This window comes from Papio anubis, chromosome 8, assembly GCF_008728515.1.
Source record: "Papio anubis isolate 15944 chromosome 8, Panubis1.0, whole genome shotgun sequence".
Taxonomy (NCBI): Eukaryota; Metazoa; Chordata; class Mammalia; order Primates; family Cercopithecidae; genus Papio; species Papio anubis.
The window spans coordinates 100758618-100776400 of NC_044983.1; the positions used below are offsets into that span (position 1 = coordinate 100758618).

General features: G+C 34.4%; 1 protein-coding gene across 5 annotated transcripts in view; it reads left to right on the forward strand.

Moving 5' to 3' along the window:
- Positions 1-17783, forward strand: part of ZFPM2 (zinc finger protein, FOG family member 2) — a 501246-nt gene that overhangs the window by 79565 nt on the left and 403898 nt on the right. For 4 of the 5 annotated variants that reach the window (XM_017962214.3, XM_017962213.3, XM_017962216.3 and 1 more), the window contains exon 2: positions 14741-14899. The exons of the other annotated variant lie outside the window; for it this stretch is intronic. In XM_017962214.3, the coding sequence (XP_017817703.1) occupies positions 14741-14899 (159 nt within the window). The remainder of the gene's footprint in view (positions 1-14740; positions 14900-17783) is intronic. 5 annotated transcript variants of the gene reach the window in all.

Genomic DNA, 17783 nt, shown 5'->3' on the forward strand with positions numbered 1-17783 from the left:
ATAAACTTAGTGTTGATTTTGTTTGTTTCCCTTAATCTCAAATATGGGGGCTTTCTTCAGGCCTGGAAATTCATAATTATGTGTAAATCCTTCGTGTTATACCTACTGCTAATTCACCATTTTCTATTTACTTAAATGTAGGATTATGTATTATTAGTGGGTTCAGCTCTATAACCCGTCTTCCCTGGTTTTTCTTTACCACCTCTCATCTTTTTAATCTGTTGTTATTATTTTCTGCATTCTCATGCTGTTTGTCATCATTTGTCATCAGCATCACTAATTTAATTTTTCTACATTATCAAATATGCTATATATTGTCTATCATTATACTTTTAATTTGGACTATTGTGATTTGTATTGTAGTGCTTCTTATATTTTGTTTATTTGAAAGAACGCCTCCAAAAATCTTACTGAAAACATGAAGTTAATTTTAAAAAAATCATTTTATAAAGTTATTATTTTAAGGAGAAGAAAGTTGAGACTTTTTTTTTCAGTCATTAGCATGTTGTTTGTCCTATGTTCCACACTTTTCCTCCAGCTGAAACTCCCAACTCCTAGGTTCACTTAACATATATATTTTTACAGATATATAGCCTGGCTCTAAAGCAGAGGATTAACCAACTTTAGGATTTTCGCGATTTCCTTCAGCTTTGTCTTGGTTGCTGGTTATTTCTTCTCCTTGGAGATGAAATGGTAAAGTTAGGATGACGCAGTGTCTAGCGTGATTGCTGGCCAGGCACAGATAGATACTCAGTTCATGCTATTTTCTTCTTATTGATAGTCTCTGGTAATATTTATGATCTCCCTGGCATTGCAAACAGAACAAAATTGCCATACACTTGGAAAGCTAGTCATGCTAAGGAACTTTGATGATTATTGGTGTTAAAAAAATAATGTAGATATGGCCCTAAGCCCTAGGTTTTGACTATTGCAGGTAGTCAAAAATGAAACAGTTTAAAGGAGATATCGAAATGATTTAAGAAGCTGAAGGACAAGTTGCTTATTTCCAGAACTGAGAATACGTGTGCTCTTTCATCTTCTGTGTGCAGTATTTTTTCTTCAGCCAGTTCCAGGAGGATTTTTTAAGGGAGTGGCTTTGTGGCTTCATCCGCTGGAACATACTGGAAGTGTACCACTATATATTGTGGAAAATAGAATTTATTATCTAACCTATTTTAACATTTTTTCATTGGAACAGATTCATTCTTTTTCTTCCCTCTTTGTTTTAATTTATTTGAGATTTAATGATGGAGTTAGTGATCTGCCACATTCTATTTGACAGCTTACTACTTGATGATCCTGGATATACAAGCTGTTACTGTAAAGGAGGGGTTGCTTTTTAAAATTTTAACTCAGCACAGTATGAATCCGAATTTTTCCTCGTTGATTTCTTTTTTTTTTTGGTCAATCTGTGGAGTTCTTAAGTACTTTTACCATATTTAAGACAACTCAGCTCACTTTGAGTCATGTTAAATAGTCAAACTAACTCTAACCTCCTCAGTGAAGGAACTTCTTTCTCAATTTTGCAACTTTCCCCAACATAGATACACATACACTTCGAACTTTATTCTCCACTTCACATATTGCCTTTCAAAAGTTTGTGAAAGGTTCAGTAGCTGTGTGTGGAATCCTGGTAGATTTCTTGAGAATATTTTAGATCCTGAACTCATTAACAGCTCATAAAAACATCAGATATTCCTGCCCTTCCACTGTAACTCCCAATAACAGGCCACTTATTATATAGTAAAAACAAATCCAAAAATACAGGTAATGATTTCCAGAACCTAATTTACAGCTACCTCATTTGTGCCACAGTTAACCCTCCAAGGGCTCTGGGAAGCATGATGAAGTGGAATTCCCCCACAATTTCTTCATAAGCCAAATCTCCATATGACACATGAATAATTGGCAAGTGCAATGAGTAAAATAAATAGTCAAATTGATATCATATGTCTGTTCACTGGTGGAAACAAGGATTCATAGGAAATAATGCTATAGAATTACTGAGTCAGGTTTTCTATTGGGGGATATGCCAGAACCCCAGGGAGGACAAGGATGTTCCTGAGCAAAGTAGACCTAAAATATGGAGGGAGCAAAATGACCTCAGGGATTTGCTGATGTGAGATAATGGTCCACTCTTATTGTGTCCCTCACACTCTTGAAGGAGGGTCATAACTCAGATCTGCTTCACTTGACCCTTCCCAGGTTTGGAAAACAAATCGGTGTGTCCCAGTGTGGGGTCTGTCTTAGAATAACCTGGATGGCAGACTGAAAGTGCTGATTCCTGGGTCCTATCCTAGAGCTGCTAAATTTTTGAGAGTGGGGCTTGAAAGCCTATATTTTTATCAAACTTTCAGCATGAATATATTATACACTATAAAGTTAATGTACATAGGGGAGGCCTACAGGATACGACTAGGGATAAAGTAGTGAATGGCAGAGCCAATGGTAGGCACCACAATATTTTTCTAAAAATGCGGATGGAACCTGACTACATTTTCATAAAACTCTTCCATACTTTTTTGAGGCTTGAGCCAAACGTTAGCCCGACTCCAAGACAGAATGCTGGAATGAGGAAGGTGGTGTGGTGTGGTGTGCTGCTAGGCAACGGGTGAATGAGTATTTCCTTCCTGTTTGCTATCAGAAAGCATAGGGCCACAGCTGGGGGTTGTGGGGTGGGAATCAGATTAAATGCTTTAATTGTTTTTTTTTTTTTTTTTTTTTTTTTTGCATTTGCTGATAAGGTTTACTTGTTTATATTTTTATAAGCCAAGAGTAAAATATTTTAAGTGTATCAAAACAGGGGATGGGTAGTGAAAGAATGACTTTTTAAACAGTAGAAGGGAAATAATAACTGAACTAGAAAAAGATTATTCACACATGAAAACCAATATATTTTACTTCACGCTATTTACACTATGCTGGTTGTAGTTAGTGGTAGCTCAATAGCAAACCAAAATTACAACAAAGAACAGTAACAGAAACAAACCAAAAGCAAACTAAAGAAAAGCATTAATTCATGTTTACGGCAACTATTTGAAAATAGGAAAATGTTTATTCATAGATCTATTCCAGTTAAATGTATTTGTCTGTCTCTGAGGTCTTAGAAACCATGGATTTAAGAGCAACATGAATTAAATGTCCAGGAAGGTGCGAAATCCTCCATACTTGTTGCCAATGCACTGAAAGTTAAGTAAGTCCTGACAAATCTAACATTCTGGAATTATCTTGAAGAAAGGGATGTACATTTTTTCGGTTCCAGTAAGAGAGGGCTGTTGGTTGAGTAGCTGCTGATGAGATCCTTTCTTGGTCTTCATTAAGTGGAAGCTATTAAATCAACATTGAAATAAGAACTTTACAATTTATCCCCTTCAACAGATTTGGTAAATGCATTTTGACTCTTACAGTTGAAGGGAGAAAATGAAATTCCATTTAATTAGAAAATAAGCTACTAAGCCTGGTTTTCTTCCTGCATATGATGCCATATAGATGCTTGTATCAGGAGTGCATAGGTGTGTCTCAGGGAGGCTGGCGCAGAGTTTATGATACAAGTATTGGAGTACTGCGAGCTGCCAGAGGAGAGTTCATTTATGTGAGCTCTCCACCTTTTGGCTTACCCTATAACTTCTGCCTATAAAGATGCTTGCTTTTATTCTATTGTAGGCTTTGTTGCCAAAGGCAGGGGATATTTTCTTTTTAAGATAGCCCTTAGATGCTTCCTCCAGGTTGCGATTGCTGGAGCAGGGTGGGCAAGCTAGTTTTGTTATCACTGACACCCTACCCACTCTCCTAATTCTCCAGAGAGTAAGTGTTCTTCTTAAAAATATAGCTCTATCGAGTGCCTCCGTGTCTTTAGACACTCTTTTAATGTGCTAGTATAAAGTAAAAGTCTTTTTGAAGATATGTTTTATAGGGAAGTGCTTTTGGGAGCCTCTTGAGATGTTCACTGGTACTGAATCGAGGTAGCTTTATGGTGGTTTAATGACAACATAGAACACTTGTAATAAAGTCCTGTGTTGATATGTGTCCCAGGGCATGTTATAATTAGAGCGGATTGAACATGTTGATTTTGTTTTCCCCTCCGCTCACATGGCTCCCTTCGTCTTGTCAGGGTTTTGCAACTTGAGATCTGTCGGAGGTTTTCTTCATCCCCTAAAGATGAAAGAGATCTGCCAGAATGGAAATTTGGAAAATTACACATACACCTGTGAAATTAGCAAATTCATATAAAGTTTGTATTCCAACCCATATGGGGGATCTACAACAATGCTTTGTTTTGTGTGAGGATTTTTTTTTCTGGCTGCGCAGAGAACAAGTGTGCAGGACCGTACAGGCTTAGAGAGAATATTCATCATTATTTACTGTGTCAAACCCACAAGGAGGGCCAAATTGGTGATGTTCCAGGAGTAGGAGGCCACACCTATTTGTGAAAAATGGAACAGATTTCTGTCGTTGCCCTCACTTTGACTATTTGGTTCAACGTGGTGGTGGTGCTAAGACATGTCGTTTTGTTCGCCGCGTATGTGGGTTAACAATGAAGGCTGCCTATGTTGCTGTCCCGTAAAATCCCACAGACTACACATAATCAGGTGCATGAACCTGATTATAATAAGGTATTGGAGTGAGGAATGCTGAGCAGTGGAACATGTGTATGATCTGGCCAGGACCTGTCCCCTCAATCTGATTGTCATTGATTAGCCAGCTTTGCCTGGTTGGACAGAGTACCCTTGCTCATGTCTCAGGAAATGTTAGGCTCTCAAAAGAGGGGATGAAGAGAATTCTTTTGCTGTTGGAAGGCCTTGCTCTTCAAAAGACTCAAGCAGCATGCCATAATTTTTAAAAATTGACATGCCCTCCCCTAGCTTTGTTCTCATGTCATAGCCACACAGTGGAAGATTCTTTAGTAAAACAACATCCTGGTCAATTGTTTGCATTATCCAGGACTCTTGGCACATATGTAGAAGTAACATTTGGGATCAGCCTGAAGTGGCTACAGGTCTATTCTATCCCTGAATCATCTGAAAGAATGTTGTTATTTGAGCATTTGCTGGACTCTCTGACATCATTTGGAAGAACAATTAACCAGCACTAAATGAGTAAACCTAACCTGTCACTTACCAGGATTTGTCCAGGTGAAAGGCAGGTTGATTACAGATCATCAGTTGCAGTACACAAAGTGTCTATCCATAATTGAGGAAAGGAGTCTGTATAAACTGTAAATTATTGTACTCTTTGTATTAAATGACAATAGTGTAATAAATAGAATTTATACTATTACGAAGTGACTTTGGGATAGCATTTGTATTCCAGCATGGTTGTTCCCAAACTTGAGCGTACATCAGAATCACCTACAGGATTTGTTAAAACACAGATGGATGGCCCCACCCCACAGAGTTTCTGAAATTGGTAGATCTGGAGTAGAGTCCGTTTCTAATTTGCCTTTCTAACAAGTTACAAGGTGACGCTCATGCTGCTGGTCCAGGTACCAAACTTGGAAAACCCTGTGGGCTGATCAACTGCTTGTTATCAGTCAACGAAGCCAGACAGCATTTTGGAAGCAGTTATTTTATTAAAATTTCTTTTTGGAATGTTTTATCAATAATTAATTGAATAGGAAAAGAATCGCTTTAATAGGGCAGAATCAGAATCCGTGTTCGAAAATGGAGAATTATATAAGAGAAATTGACCTACTTGTTGAAATGTGGGCTAGATACAAATTGTATTAATTTAGAAGAAAAAGTTTACATATGCAGTGACTAAAACCCGATGCAAAATTTTTTGTTGATTTTCTTCTCTAATTAAATATTTCCTCCTCACATCTTTGTAGTGAATTGATTATCTTGTCTTCATTTCCTTCATGTAGCTGTATTGTTATACATGAAACAAAGAAACGTATGCTGAATGTTTTTAAGGACCACTCTTAATTCATCTTTGCCCTATGAAACGGTTTAAGAAACTTGGTTGCCAAAGCCCTTTTTTTAGTGTTGTTTGGCTACTGCTTTTGTTGTTGTTTTAATTTAACCTGTACATTGTCTGATTCGCTCTAGCAAGAGAAGGAAATATAAATCCATTCTGGAGTTAAAAGACTCTGTGCCCCATTTTAAAAATTCTTTTATACCTATTTTTAAAAATAGAAATCACTTCTCTTTTAGTTGTACTGGCTTAACTTTGTTATATAAACATATAGGGTATTATCTACTAATTTTTGTTGTAAACGTATTTGGTAGTTTTGCAGAATTCAGTTTGTTAAATACGAATAGTAACTATATTTTGATGGTACTTCGAAATTTCTAAAGAATATGTATATATGGTATCTTGTAGAAGTCTATAAAGTTATAGATTTTGATTAATTCATTTATGCCACATAATATATATAAGGAGTTATGTGTATAGGTTCAGATCCTTTCCTTTCTTACTCGTAAGTGCTTTTTAAAAAAAATCTAACATCCTACATCCATGCTTTTGATGTTTTTGTTGTGGTAGCAGTTCTCACTTTGGGGAAAAAAATTGCTGCTTGTCTTATTTCACATCTTCAAGCTGACTTCTAGCAGGCTGAGAGTACATTGAATAACCAGGAAAGGACCATGGATTTCACACTGTCCAGTAGGATAAACTTTCTCCAACAAGAGTAAAAATAATAATAATTTGACACGGTATGTCTAGATTTTTTTTTTTTATTTGCCCAGTATTCTCTCACTTCGATTTGGTCTCCAACTTTATCACAATTAACTTCAACTGCAAAATCCTTATTTTAGTAAATATTAAGTGCCTTGGCTAAATGCAAGGCACCATTCTTGCTGCTTTCAGTTACAAATGTGGGTAAGATAGAATTATAACAGAGGAAGTGAGAAAAATGGACAGATAGCTGGAATCTAGGGTATTATATGAGAAGCCTTTCCTGCCCATCCTGCCACCAGTCTCATATCTTGTGAATATAAAGTTTGTCTCCTTAACTGGATTATCCACTCACTTTGGGCTGGGGCCATCTCATCTTAGACACTGTTGTGATCTCAGTGCTAGTCACAGTGCCTGCCATGTTTAGCACCCTCAGTAAATATTAGTTAAGTGGATAATGAATAAGTTAATGAATAAATAAATACATGAAACTCTCCTAAAGAGAATAAGCTAATATATAATGACTTTCATCTTTTGTACTTACTTTCTATTAGGGGCTTTTTATTATTGAAATGTATCTCAATCATATAAAAATACATCATTTTGGTAATGAATATACTTTTGTATTTTTTTCTTGATAGGGTTACCATCTTCAATAGACTGAGATAACTTTATAGGACTCTGAACTGAGACCTGATTACAAAATATTTGAATTTCAATGCCATCTCTGTCACTAACTTCCTGGGTCAATGCACAAGGCATGTACTAATGAACTGAATTTTCTCAATGCCTGAGTTACTTCCTGAGAGTAAATTAGTCATTAGAGATTCTAGTTCAAATTTGCCTGTATTTCTTCCCCTGACTTTATTTTTCCTGTGATATCGGCGTTTAATCTACTATGTAGGATTAGTCGCTGCTTGCGAGGCTTGTGCATGTTCTAAGAAAAATTATTTTCTTGTTAGCATCATTCAGTTAATTTGAAGGTTCTCAAAGCAAGGCATTTCAGGGGGAATAACATTTACATAATTTAAATTGTTTTCAAGTTTATATACAAAAACTGTTAATACCACCATCTATAAAAATGGCCAAAGACTTTGTAGCAAAGAATATTACTCCGTTTTTATAAGATTAAAGAGTACATTTTTTCTCCCTAAAGAAACAATTTGAATAAGACCTGACCCCTTCCCCTTCGTTTTACAATGGTGTGTGGTCAAATTGAATTCTCCATTAAAAATTCTCTAATATCTTTTTTTTTGCATTAACATTTCAAAACTCAATTTAAATATTCACAGATCTCGTTTTTAATAAACTTAACGAAATTCAGGTAATTTCCTTCAACTTTCATGATTGAAGGACAGCAGTTGGTACAGATATAAAAAAGATGTACAGCTATGAGCAAAAGCCCAAAATCAATTATATATACGAAATAACATAACACATGGAAAGAAATTAATCAAAAAGAAGAATTTCTACCATATGATTCTCTGGTCTGCTACCTGCAGGCAACAAATGTAAATGAAAAAAATCAACATTCTTCTGGCAGATAAGAGAAAAATTAATAAAAATGTTTCCTTCCTACTAGATCCCCTGATGCAACTATTGTTAAAAGTGAGTGACTGCAGGAAGAACTTGCTCGTTTAAAATAGTATTTTCTTAGACTACAGAAATAAGATTTTATTCTTGCTGTTAAGCTCAATTACATGAGTTAGTATGGGTTTGCACTGTCCAAAGAGTGTCCCTCTTCTCTGCCCCTTCTCATTAAATGGCTCTGTGGGATATACATGAGACAAATGTAATAGGAACCGAGTGAGAAGCATTTTGAGGTGTGCCTACAGGCTAATGATTCATGAGAAAGTCTGCGTGTGGCAGCTGAGAACTCTAAGAGAGGAACTACTGAGAGCCACAAGATGTGCCCCAGATAAAATTAGTAAAAACATATTAGTACTTTCAAGCTAGAAACGTTCCTACTGAATAATTAAGAGAGGAGAGAAACATTTTCCTGGGATTAAGCTTTTTAATTTAGAGTTCGGTTATTCCCAATACTAATTGAACAAACAGGACATATATGTACAGAACATATCATACTAAATTTTTCCTATTAGAAGAGCTTTATATTTTGTATTTTGTGAATGTTATCCTGAAATTAACAGAAATACAAGTCAAGAATACATATTGGTAGGCAAGGAGACATCCAGTTTTAGTGTCAGTCCATTGCTTTGTTTTCATCACATAGAAAATGTAACAAGTTTAAAATGAAAAGTTATATTTTAACTCCTTTTACCTGTCAACTAAAATAGAGTATACCTATGTAGAATTTTGATATATTTGTGTATTTATATATTAAATATATTGTATATTAAACATGAACCAGAATTTATCCCTTTTTTATATTTATATTTCGAAAGGTAACATCATTTGACAAATGTGGCTGAACTGTGATGTCATATTGTGTTTAAAGAAATACATATGTACGTTTCTTCCACTGTGTGATTTGGAGGTTCCTTTTGTTTTATATACGTTAGAGATCTCTATTTGCCTGCTCATTCCTTTGTGTGAGTGGATCTTTTGCAAAAGAGTTTAAAAGAGCATAAAACAGGAGCTGGCAACTTGGGAGAATACCACCATTTTCATTTTCATTCATTGATTAAGATTTTGAGAAATGTATTCCATTGACATAGATTCTTTGTTCTGTGCACAAGTAAAATGACATAAAGTTTGTGATGGAAATTTTAATTTTTAATATTAATAATGCTATCTGATATTAAAATGATCCAAAATGGGATACATTGGGAAGCTCTGGAATAAAAAGGTTTGGAAATATTTGTGTGCTTTCGGGGGCAAACTCACCTAGTGGAATTTCTATGCACACTGTGATGGATTATTTTAATTATTGGGAATGATAATATTTTAATGTGACTTTCATCCCACCTGTCAGTTGCAATCAAGGCTGCCCAGTATTCTGAAACAATCTCATTTTGCTAGGTGGCTAGTCTTGTGCAGCTTCTAGAATGCTTAGAATATTAATGCATGAAGAGAAGATTGAATGCTTTCTGTAGTTCCATAATGACAGAGTGTCTTGTTTTAATCAAAAGGCATGCAATACCAACCTAAAGTAATGTATAATACATTAATGCCAATAACTGTTTAAGAGGAGAGGTCCCTTTTGTGGGATATTATATCAGAGCCATAGAAGTTGGCATTTCTTTTCCCTGTTAATACATGAGAATGTATATTAATTTTTGTAGAACTTAATTTCATTCTTAGATGCTTCTTATTCTGAAGTGCTTTGAAGTTATCTGAACGAAGACAATCTGGCATTTAGGTGAGGGTTGTTGTTCCATTTATAGTAGGCTACCAAAGTAGAAAGTTATTATTGAGACAATGTATGTTGAAAGATGCATGTATTTGATTTAATATTTACTATGTTGTTCTTTATCATTTCTTACATTTCCTCATTGTTTTGCTTATTTTGCATCATTTTCATCCTTATTCCTCAGAATGCCTATATATTTTCTCATCCTCTTTATTTTTTTGTTTTCAAATTTTCTTTGTCACCTTCTAGCTCTTACTCCAGTGGCTATGGATGCATTTCAGAGATTTCTTTAACCCCCTGAAATTGTAGCAATAATTTTCTTATAAATTCATTTATCTGGGGGACTAAGTGCTCCCTTACCTGCTTCTTAACCATGCAAATCCACTTTTTAAAATTTCATTTTATTCAGCTATTACATTACCAGTGTATAGGGTTAGACTATTTAATCTTTGATATCCCATTTGTCATTTACAAACTGCAGATCATTGAAACAACCACCAAATGAAAAATCGTCCGATATACCCACCTTAGGCCCAGTTTGCACAGTGCTGCTGTTGGTACTGCCTAGATGAAAAGCTTCACTCTACATTGGGCTGTCCATCAGCATCGTTAGGTGTGGTGAATCTACACTTCCCTTCTTATCTTCTGCTTTCTCTCCAGAGGGCAAAGGTAGCTGTGGCCAATTCAGATGGTCCTGGGCACACAATTGCCTCTCTTCTCTGAAAATGGAAGTACTACTTTGCACTCACCAGAATTTCCCAGTTATTCCCATTATTCAACCAGTATAGAATATGAGAGGATGCTTCCTCATTTATTCTGAGAGACAATGAACAGCATTATGGGCCTAACATATAGCACCACGGTGTTCATAGCTTCAGGATGTAAAACTAATCAGTAGTATTTTTTAATGAGGTAAATATTCATATTTATAAACATTGAGACTATTAATTCTGGTGAGTGTGTTTGAATATCTATAAATCAGAAGAAATTGAAGAGCTGAAATTCAGATTTCCTCACACTTGCCTGCCAAGTGGCCTCAATCAGAAGTAATTTTCTCCATGAGGGCACATGGAGCTCAGTCGTGAGCCTTTTCTGAGTAGATATTATTATTTGTGTCAAATTATGTGTGGTGATTTTTCTGAAGTGGACTTCTGTGCCCACTAATCCATACACAGGAGGTTCCTTCATTCCCTCCTTCATTGGTGCTATTAATTGTACTTGTGCTTCAAGTGTCTCTTACCCTTTTAAAATGTAAGTTTATGGCCACCGATTATCTGTAAGGTTTTCCTGTTAAAGAAACATGCAATATAGAGAGTAGAGTGAGATCGGATCTTAAACCATAAATACTATGCATTTTAAAAGAAACCTTTTTCCCAGAGCCTGATTTGATGGCATAGCTAAAGAAATGGTTAGTTATTTTACATTTTAAAGTACAGTAAATTATATAAAGCTGACACTTGCTTTGGAAGAAATACAAGTTGGTCACCAAATGACCTTCCTATGGTCTGTTTTAAATATTGACAATGAGATCTCATGTTCAAAAAATTTGGAACAAATGAGCTTAGTGATTTTTCACCTTTTATTTGAATTTTGATAATTCATTTTTAAACATGTAGGTGCTTCTTTTTAATTCCATGCTTGGAATTGCAAAGGAAGAGCCAACATGTAAAATAAAACAACCCTGAAATATATAATACTAAGATCTTATCAAAAACTTTGATAAATAAAAGATTATATATATATAAATATACATATGTATCTGTGTATATATAAAATTACTGTAACATGACTTTGAGATTTAAAAATAAATAAATGCTTTGTGTATACATTTTTCTTTCAAATTTTCCCATGAGCATTTCAATATATTTTAATACAGTGATTAAACTTAAATTGATGTTATATTATCGAAGCCAATTTGTCATTGAATATTGTAAATAATTATTCATTACATATCATTCTTAGTAAATCCTCTTCTAAAAAAGTATGTATGCCTAGAATTTCATTTTGTAAAAGGAAAGCATATATATTACTATTACTTAAACATGTATAATATGTATACATTCTTTCTATTATATACAGGCTTTTATAATTGAAGAGCATCCAGAAAAAAAAGAATTTCTTTTTCTATTTTTCATATTTTATGTATGAAAATATCTGTTAGAGCTTTACTTTTCATTAGTAAAACTCAGAGTATATATTCCAAAAGAAGCATATATTTCAAAAGAAATATATATTGTAATTTCTGTTAAAACTGATATTAAAAGTTACTTTACATATTGATGTAGTGTGAGTATAAATTATGTAAATAAAAATAATAGTAATTTTATTTTTGATAAGTCTATAAGACTGTCTTTCTGACTTTGGGGAGGGGTCTAGTATTTTGGTTGACTTTCAGTAATTTGAGAAGAGCAACAAGAGAGTTTTCAATTTTTAAAGATGAGATCATTAAGCATCTATGAATAAATAATTATGTTAATAGGAATTAACCATTTTTTAAGTTACCTATGTTTTAAAGTTGTTTCTGAAGCAATGCATTTGTAACTACCAAAGACTGGTTTACACAGTAGTATATTAATTAAAAGTATTTTTAATCTCTTGGCTCATGCCTGTAGTCCCAGCTTCTCCAGAGGCTGAGGTGGGAGAGTCACTTAAGCCCAGGAATTTGAAACTGCAGCCAGCTGTGATTGCACCTCTGTATGCCAGCCTGGGTAACTGAGCCAGACCCTTTCTCAAAAAATAATAATAATCTTAAATTTTCACATTAACTTTTTCACTTGTCAGTTGGAAACCTTATTCTAGTTAACTAACCTCCTGAACTTCATTTTTCAAATCTGCAAAATAAAAATAGTCATAATTCTCATACTTACTTCACTGGATTATTTTAAAGATCACGTAAAAAAGTGCTTTGAATAGTATTTCATTTTGTATATATACCATAATACATCCATGTAACAACACTGCACTTGTACCCCTTAAATTATACAAATAAAAAAATAGAAAGTGCTTTGAAACTCTTACATGAAACAAATGATGTAGCTCATGTCTTCTTTTGATCAAATTTGTTGTTATAATTACATTTTTTGAAAAAAATAAATATTCTATTAATTATAACAACAAATTTGTTACATGGATGTATTATGGTATATATACAAAATGAAATACATAAATGAAATCATGTAGTCTATTAATGCTAAGTTCTCATTAGACTTAGCATTAATAATTGAACTTATCTCTTGAATTTATCAAATAAATGATTTAAAGATTGCAATATTTTACATTATTACTATTTTATATATCTTTGCTTGTCTTGCTCTTTGACATAATTGTTCTAAAAGGTGAAAGATTATACATTTTAAACTTGAAACAGTTAATAAGATAAAATCTAATATGAGATGCATGACTTTTGAATGTGGTTGGTGCAGAAACAAAATCCATGGTTCTTTTAACCCTCTACCTTGAGCACACAGAATGTATAATAAAACACGATATGACCAGAGTAGAATTAGGGCATCCTTTTTTTCTTGACATTTGCCCTTTTGAAGAATGAAGGGTAAAACACATTTTTTAAAGGACAAAGAGACTCTGTAAGAAATTTTCAGTTGGATGTCCCTTCATTTAAACCCATCCGATTATTTTGTCTAGGCCAAAGTGTCATATTAATTGAATCCTTTGACAATTACTTTTTGGGGAAACACTAGATACGATACTTATTTCTATTTATGTACATAGATATAAAAATTGTAGTATATGTACTATTTTAAATTATTTATAAGATTGCTCCTTAGGCCCTGGAAATTTCCTAGCACATATCTAAAAAGTGAGAGTGAGAGGCTGCCTGAGCCTTTGAGTATTTAGCCTGTCTGATGAGACTGCTGCCATGAGTGACAATTAGTACAAATTACCATAATTGTGTTCTTTGGATAAAATGCCACATCACTTCTTTGGGAGCAAATGCAGTTTCTACTTATTAAAATGAGTTGGTTACTTCGATTCTTTAGAGGCAGTCAGAAATTCACAATCAGCCCAGTGGTATTCCCATGTAGTCCACTTCAGATCGGTCTGAACAACTCCAGCCCTCCCTTTCCTTTCAGTAAAATAGGTCCATTAATGTAGCGCCCCTCACTCTCATTCTCTCCAAGGGAGTTGTATTTTTATTACTGAAAAAGTATCACATAAATACAAATTACATTTTTTCATTAGAAAACCACTTTTCATTTCAGAAAAAATTCAATTAATTATGAATAGGGTTATGCTTTCATCAGGGAGAGAAATATGTAATTTTTCTTCAAGCCTCAAACACATATAATGAAATCTTTTCTCAGAATCCACTCTTAAGATGGATTTTTAAAAGTATAGACTTTATTAAAATCTCAGTTCAATTAAAATGCATTCAATTACTTTAAATCTTTATTAAAATCTCAGGTAAAATTGTACAACAGTGTAAAAGAGACTTGTACTCTTTACCAGGCAGTTAATTCTAACAAATGAACATAAAGTGCACAGTTTTGCTCTTAAAGAGGGAATCAAAAAAATAAGTTTGGGGCTTGAAGTTGGGGGTGGGGAAGCAATGGAGATGCAGGTTGCTTTCTATGTTATAACTTCTGACACTGGTTTCCTTGGATCTTTCATCATAGGTCATTGTTCCTTGTCTATACGGATGTAGCATTATCTTGTGTGAGTCCCATTGGTGGTACTGCTTAGAGTGTATTATTTTTCTCACCACTGTAACAAAAAAAAAGGCTCTATTTAAGGATTTTATTTCACTGTCTTCCTTGGAAATTTTTGGTACAGTGTCCCTGATTCTTTTTCAAGGGCCGCTTGAAGATGCCATTGAAGATGAGGAAGAAGAATGTCCATCAGAGGAAACAGACATCATCTCCAAAGGAGACTTTCCATTGGAGGAAAGCTTTTCCACAGAATTTGGGCCTGAAAATCTGAGCTGTGAAGAAGTGGAATACTTTTGTAACAAAGGTAATTGTTGATGGTTCGATGTAATATGTGAGTCCACTTAAATGATTTTGTAATGTTTTAAAAAATGCATAATAGTGCTCAAAGTGCTGACCGATAATTCAACCGTCTGAAAACAAGTACAGATTTTTTTAAACATAAAATTTTATTTCGAGGGACACGAGTAACTCCACTCTAATAACCAGTAATTTTTTCTATTGAAACAAATATTTTCATGTTGATTGGCCAATTAACTATGCACATTCTTCATGTTATTGGCCAATTAACTGTAATATATTTAATGTTGATCATTTATTCATTCATTCTTTCAACAAGAATTTATTGAATGTTAATTGTTTGCAAGGCACTAAATTAGGCATTAAATATTAGCACTGAATGAGGCAGAGAGTTCTCAACTAAGGTTCCAGCTCATTCCTTTTGAAAACCGAATGCTTTAGGTGTTTAATGTTGACTTTCAACAGTGAGGATGGTGCTTTGGGGATATTGTCAAATAAAAAAATACACATTCTTTCTCCATTCTAGATACTTTTTTGACACATTAACAATATAATCCAAGAAGCACTTGAGACATATCGCAACTTATTTCCAGCCATGACTTGGAGCCAGATGGCCTTGCCAGTGACTTAGTTCTCATGGAGCATATATACTCATTTGTTTACTTTTTTCATAAGTCAGTTTAAGGTTTCTCATGATTCTTATATATTTATTTTTATTTGATTGTTTTGCAAGTCTTTTATCTCCTCCTGCACCAATGTACAGTTTTCACAAATGCTTGGATCACTTCCTTGGTTTAGAACAGCTGCTTTTGCAGAGGGCTTGACTGGAAGTGTATGTCTGTTTCTGTATGTCTGTGTTTGTGTATGCACCATTTTTATTCAGACATGTTTGTTTCTTAGGCAGATAAATATAATAAAGTGGACTTTTTGTTTGTGTGTGTGTTTGAATATGTTAATCAGACTTCATAGTCTCAAATCAAGAATGCCATTGTAGCTTCTCAAAAAAATGTCAATTCGCGTATCTTGGTGGCCATGTATGTATTTAATCATTAAAAGTTCCAGTATCATTTTCTCTTGTTGATGGTGTCAACAAAAAATGTCAGAAACAAAAGATGTCAGTCAGCTCCCATCCCTGTCGTCAGTAGAACCCCAGGCCCTAAAACTGTGGAAACAGAGTGGCACCTGGACACACTGAAATTCAAAAAAATCTCCTTAATCATGTAGACCTCAAGATGACTTGTAGCATGGTCCTTGTCTCCTACATCAGAGATTTTTAATTGAAAATGAGAAAAGTATGAACAAAATAGGCTTCTTTTCCTAGTGTTGACTCAGATTTCAAGCCAAATTAATATTTTCCTTAGTTGCTAGAACCATTTATTGATGATATGTAGCTATGGCAATAAATCTAAGCTGGCTGGAGATGGATATTTTTTAAATTTATGTTTGAAGACATCTCAATTTTTTTTCTTGTTAGGAAATATATCCTTTTGTGCATTGTAGAAGACCTACCTTATGTTGCGATACTGCAATAAAGAGAGGAGCTGAGAGTTAGAAGGTGGATAAAAGAGTTAATGTATGGATTCATACCTTTTGTCAATTTAATTCATCCAGGAAGGCAGTATGATAGGTATTACTGTATGAATTGCAAATTTTGGGAGGATCTCTGGTTAAGGGCTATGTTTAATAAAAGAGTAAAGAACTCCAAGTTTTAAGGTAGTAATTTCCTGGGAGAAAATAGATTTATGGCAAATGCTTACATGATGATGTAACTGTGGTCTTAGGACAGTCACTCCAGCTGTACTAACCAGAGTCCTGACTCATGAAAAATAATGACAGGCCTTTAGGAACTAAGAAAAAACATTAAATTACAATTGTTCTGAACAGGATTCAGTAGATATTATTATTAATTATTTTATAAACAGTTGGAAAAATGTTTAATGTCAGATGTACGTAAAATAATACTTAGTATATGATATAGAGACCATATTAAATAATATATAACCTACATGTATTATAAGATAATTCTGTAATGTTTAGTTTGAAAGTAGAAGGTCATAATGGGTGGGAATAATAATTCTTATTTTCACATGATATTTGTCAGGATAAATAGCAATATTACTATTGATAGGAAAATAATTTCATTATTTTACTCTCACAGAATGTATGACCAGGGAATTCCCACTGAAGTCAGTTGGAACTGGTACAAAGGAAAGACAACTCTTTGATAGATTTTTCATCCCTTGAGGTCATGCAAGGAATGCTATCCATTCTTCACTTAAGTTGATTAGCTACAATGGAAAGAGAATATTTTCTCTCTGGAAAATTAGAAACTAATCTTTCTGTTGAAATTCTCAATTTTTCTCAGTGACACATAATTATATTTTATTGCCAATTGTGAGGAAGAGGACAGATTAGCAATTAAAAGAGTAGAAGTGACCAGGTCGGTGACTCACGCCTGTAATCCTAGCACTTTGGGAGGCCAAGGCAGGTGGATCATCTGAAATCAGGAGTTTGAGACCAGCCTGGCCAACATGGCAAAACCCCATCTCTGCTAAAAATACGAAAATTAGCCGGGTGTGGTGGCGCACGCCTATAATCCCAGCTACTTGGGAGGCTGAGACAGGAGAATTGCTTGAACCCAGAAGGCGGAGGTTGCAGTGAGCTAAGATCGTGCCACCACACTCCAGCCTGTGTGACAGGAGCGAGACTCCATCTCAAAAAAAAAAAAAAAATACTAGAAGTATTTAAATGGTTAACAATGCCAGTGTCATTACTGGAAAAGCAAATAAGACATATTCCTCTGAAGAAAAATATTTTTAGGCCGGGCACGATGGCTGACGCCTGTAATCCCAGCACTTTGGGAGGCTGAGGAGGGAGCATCACCTGAGGTC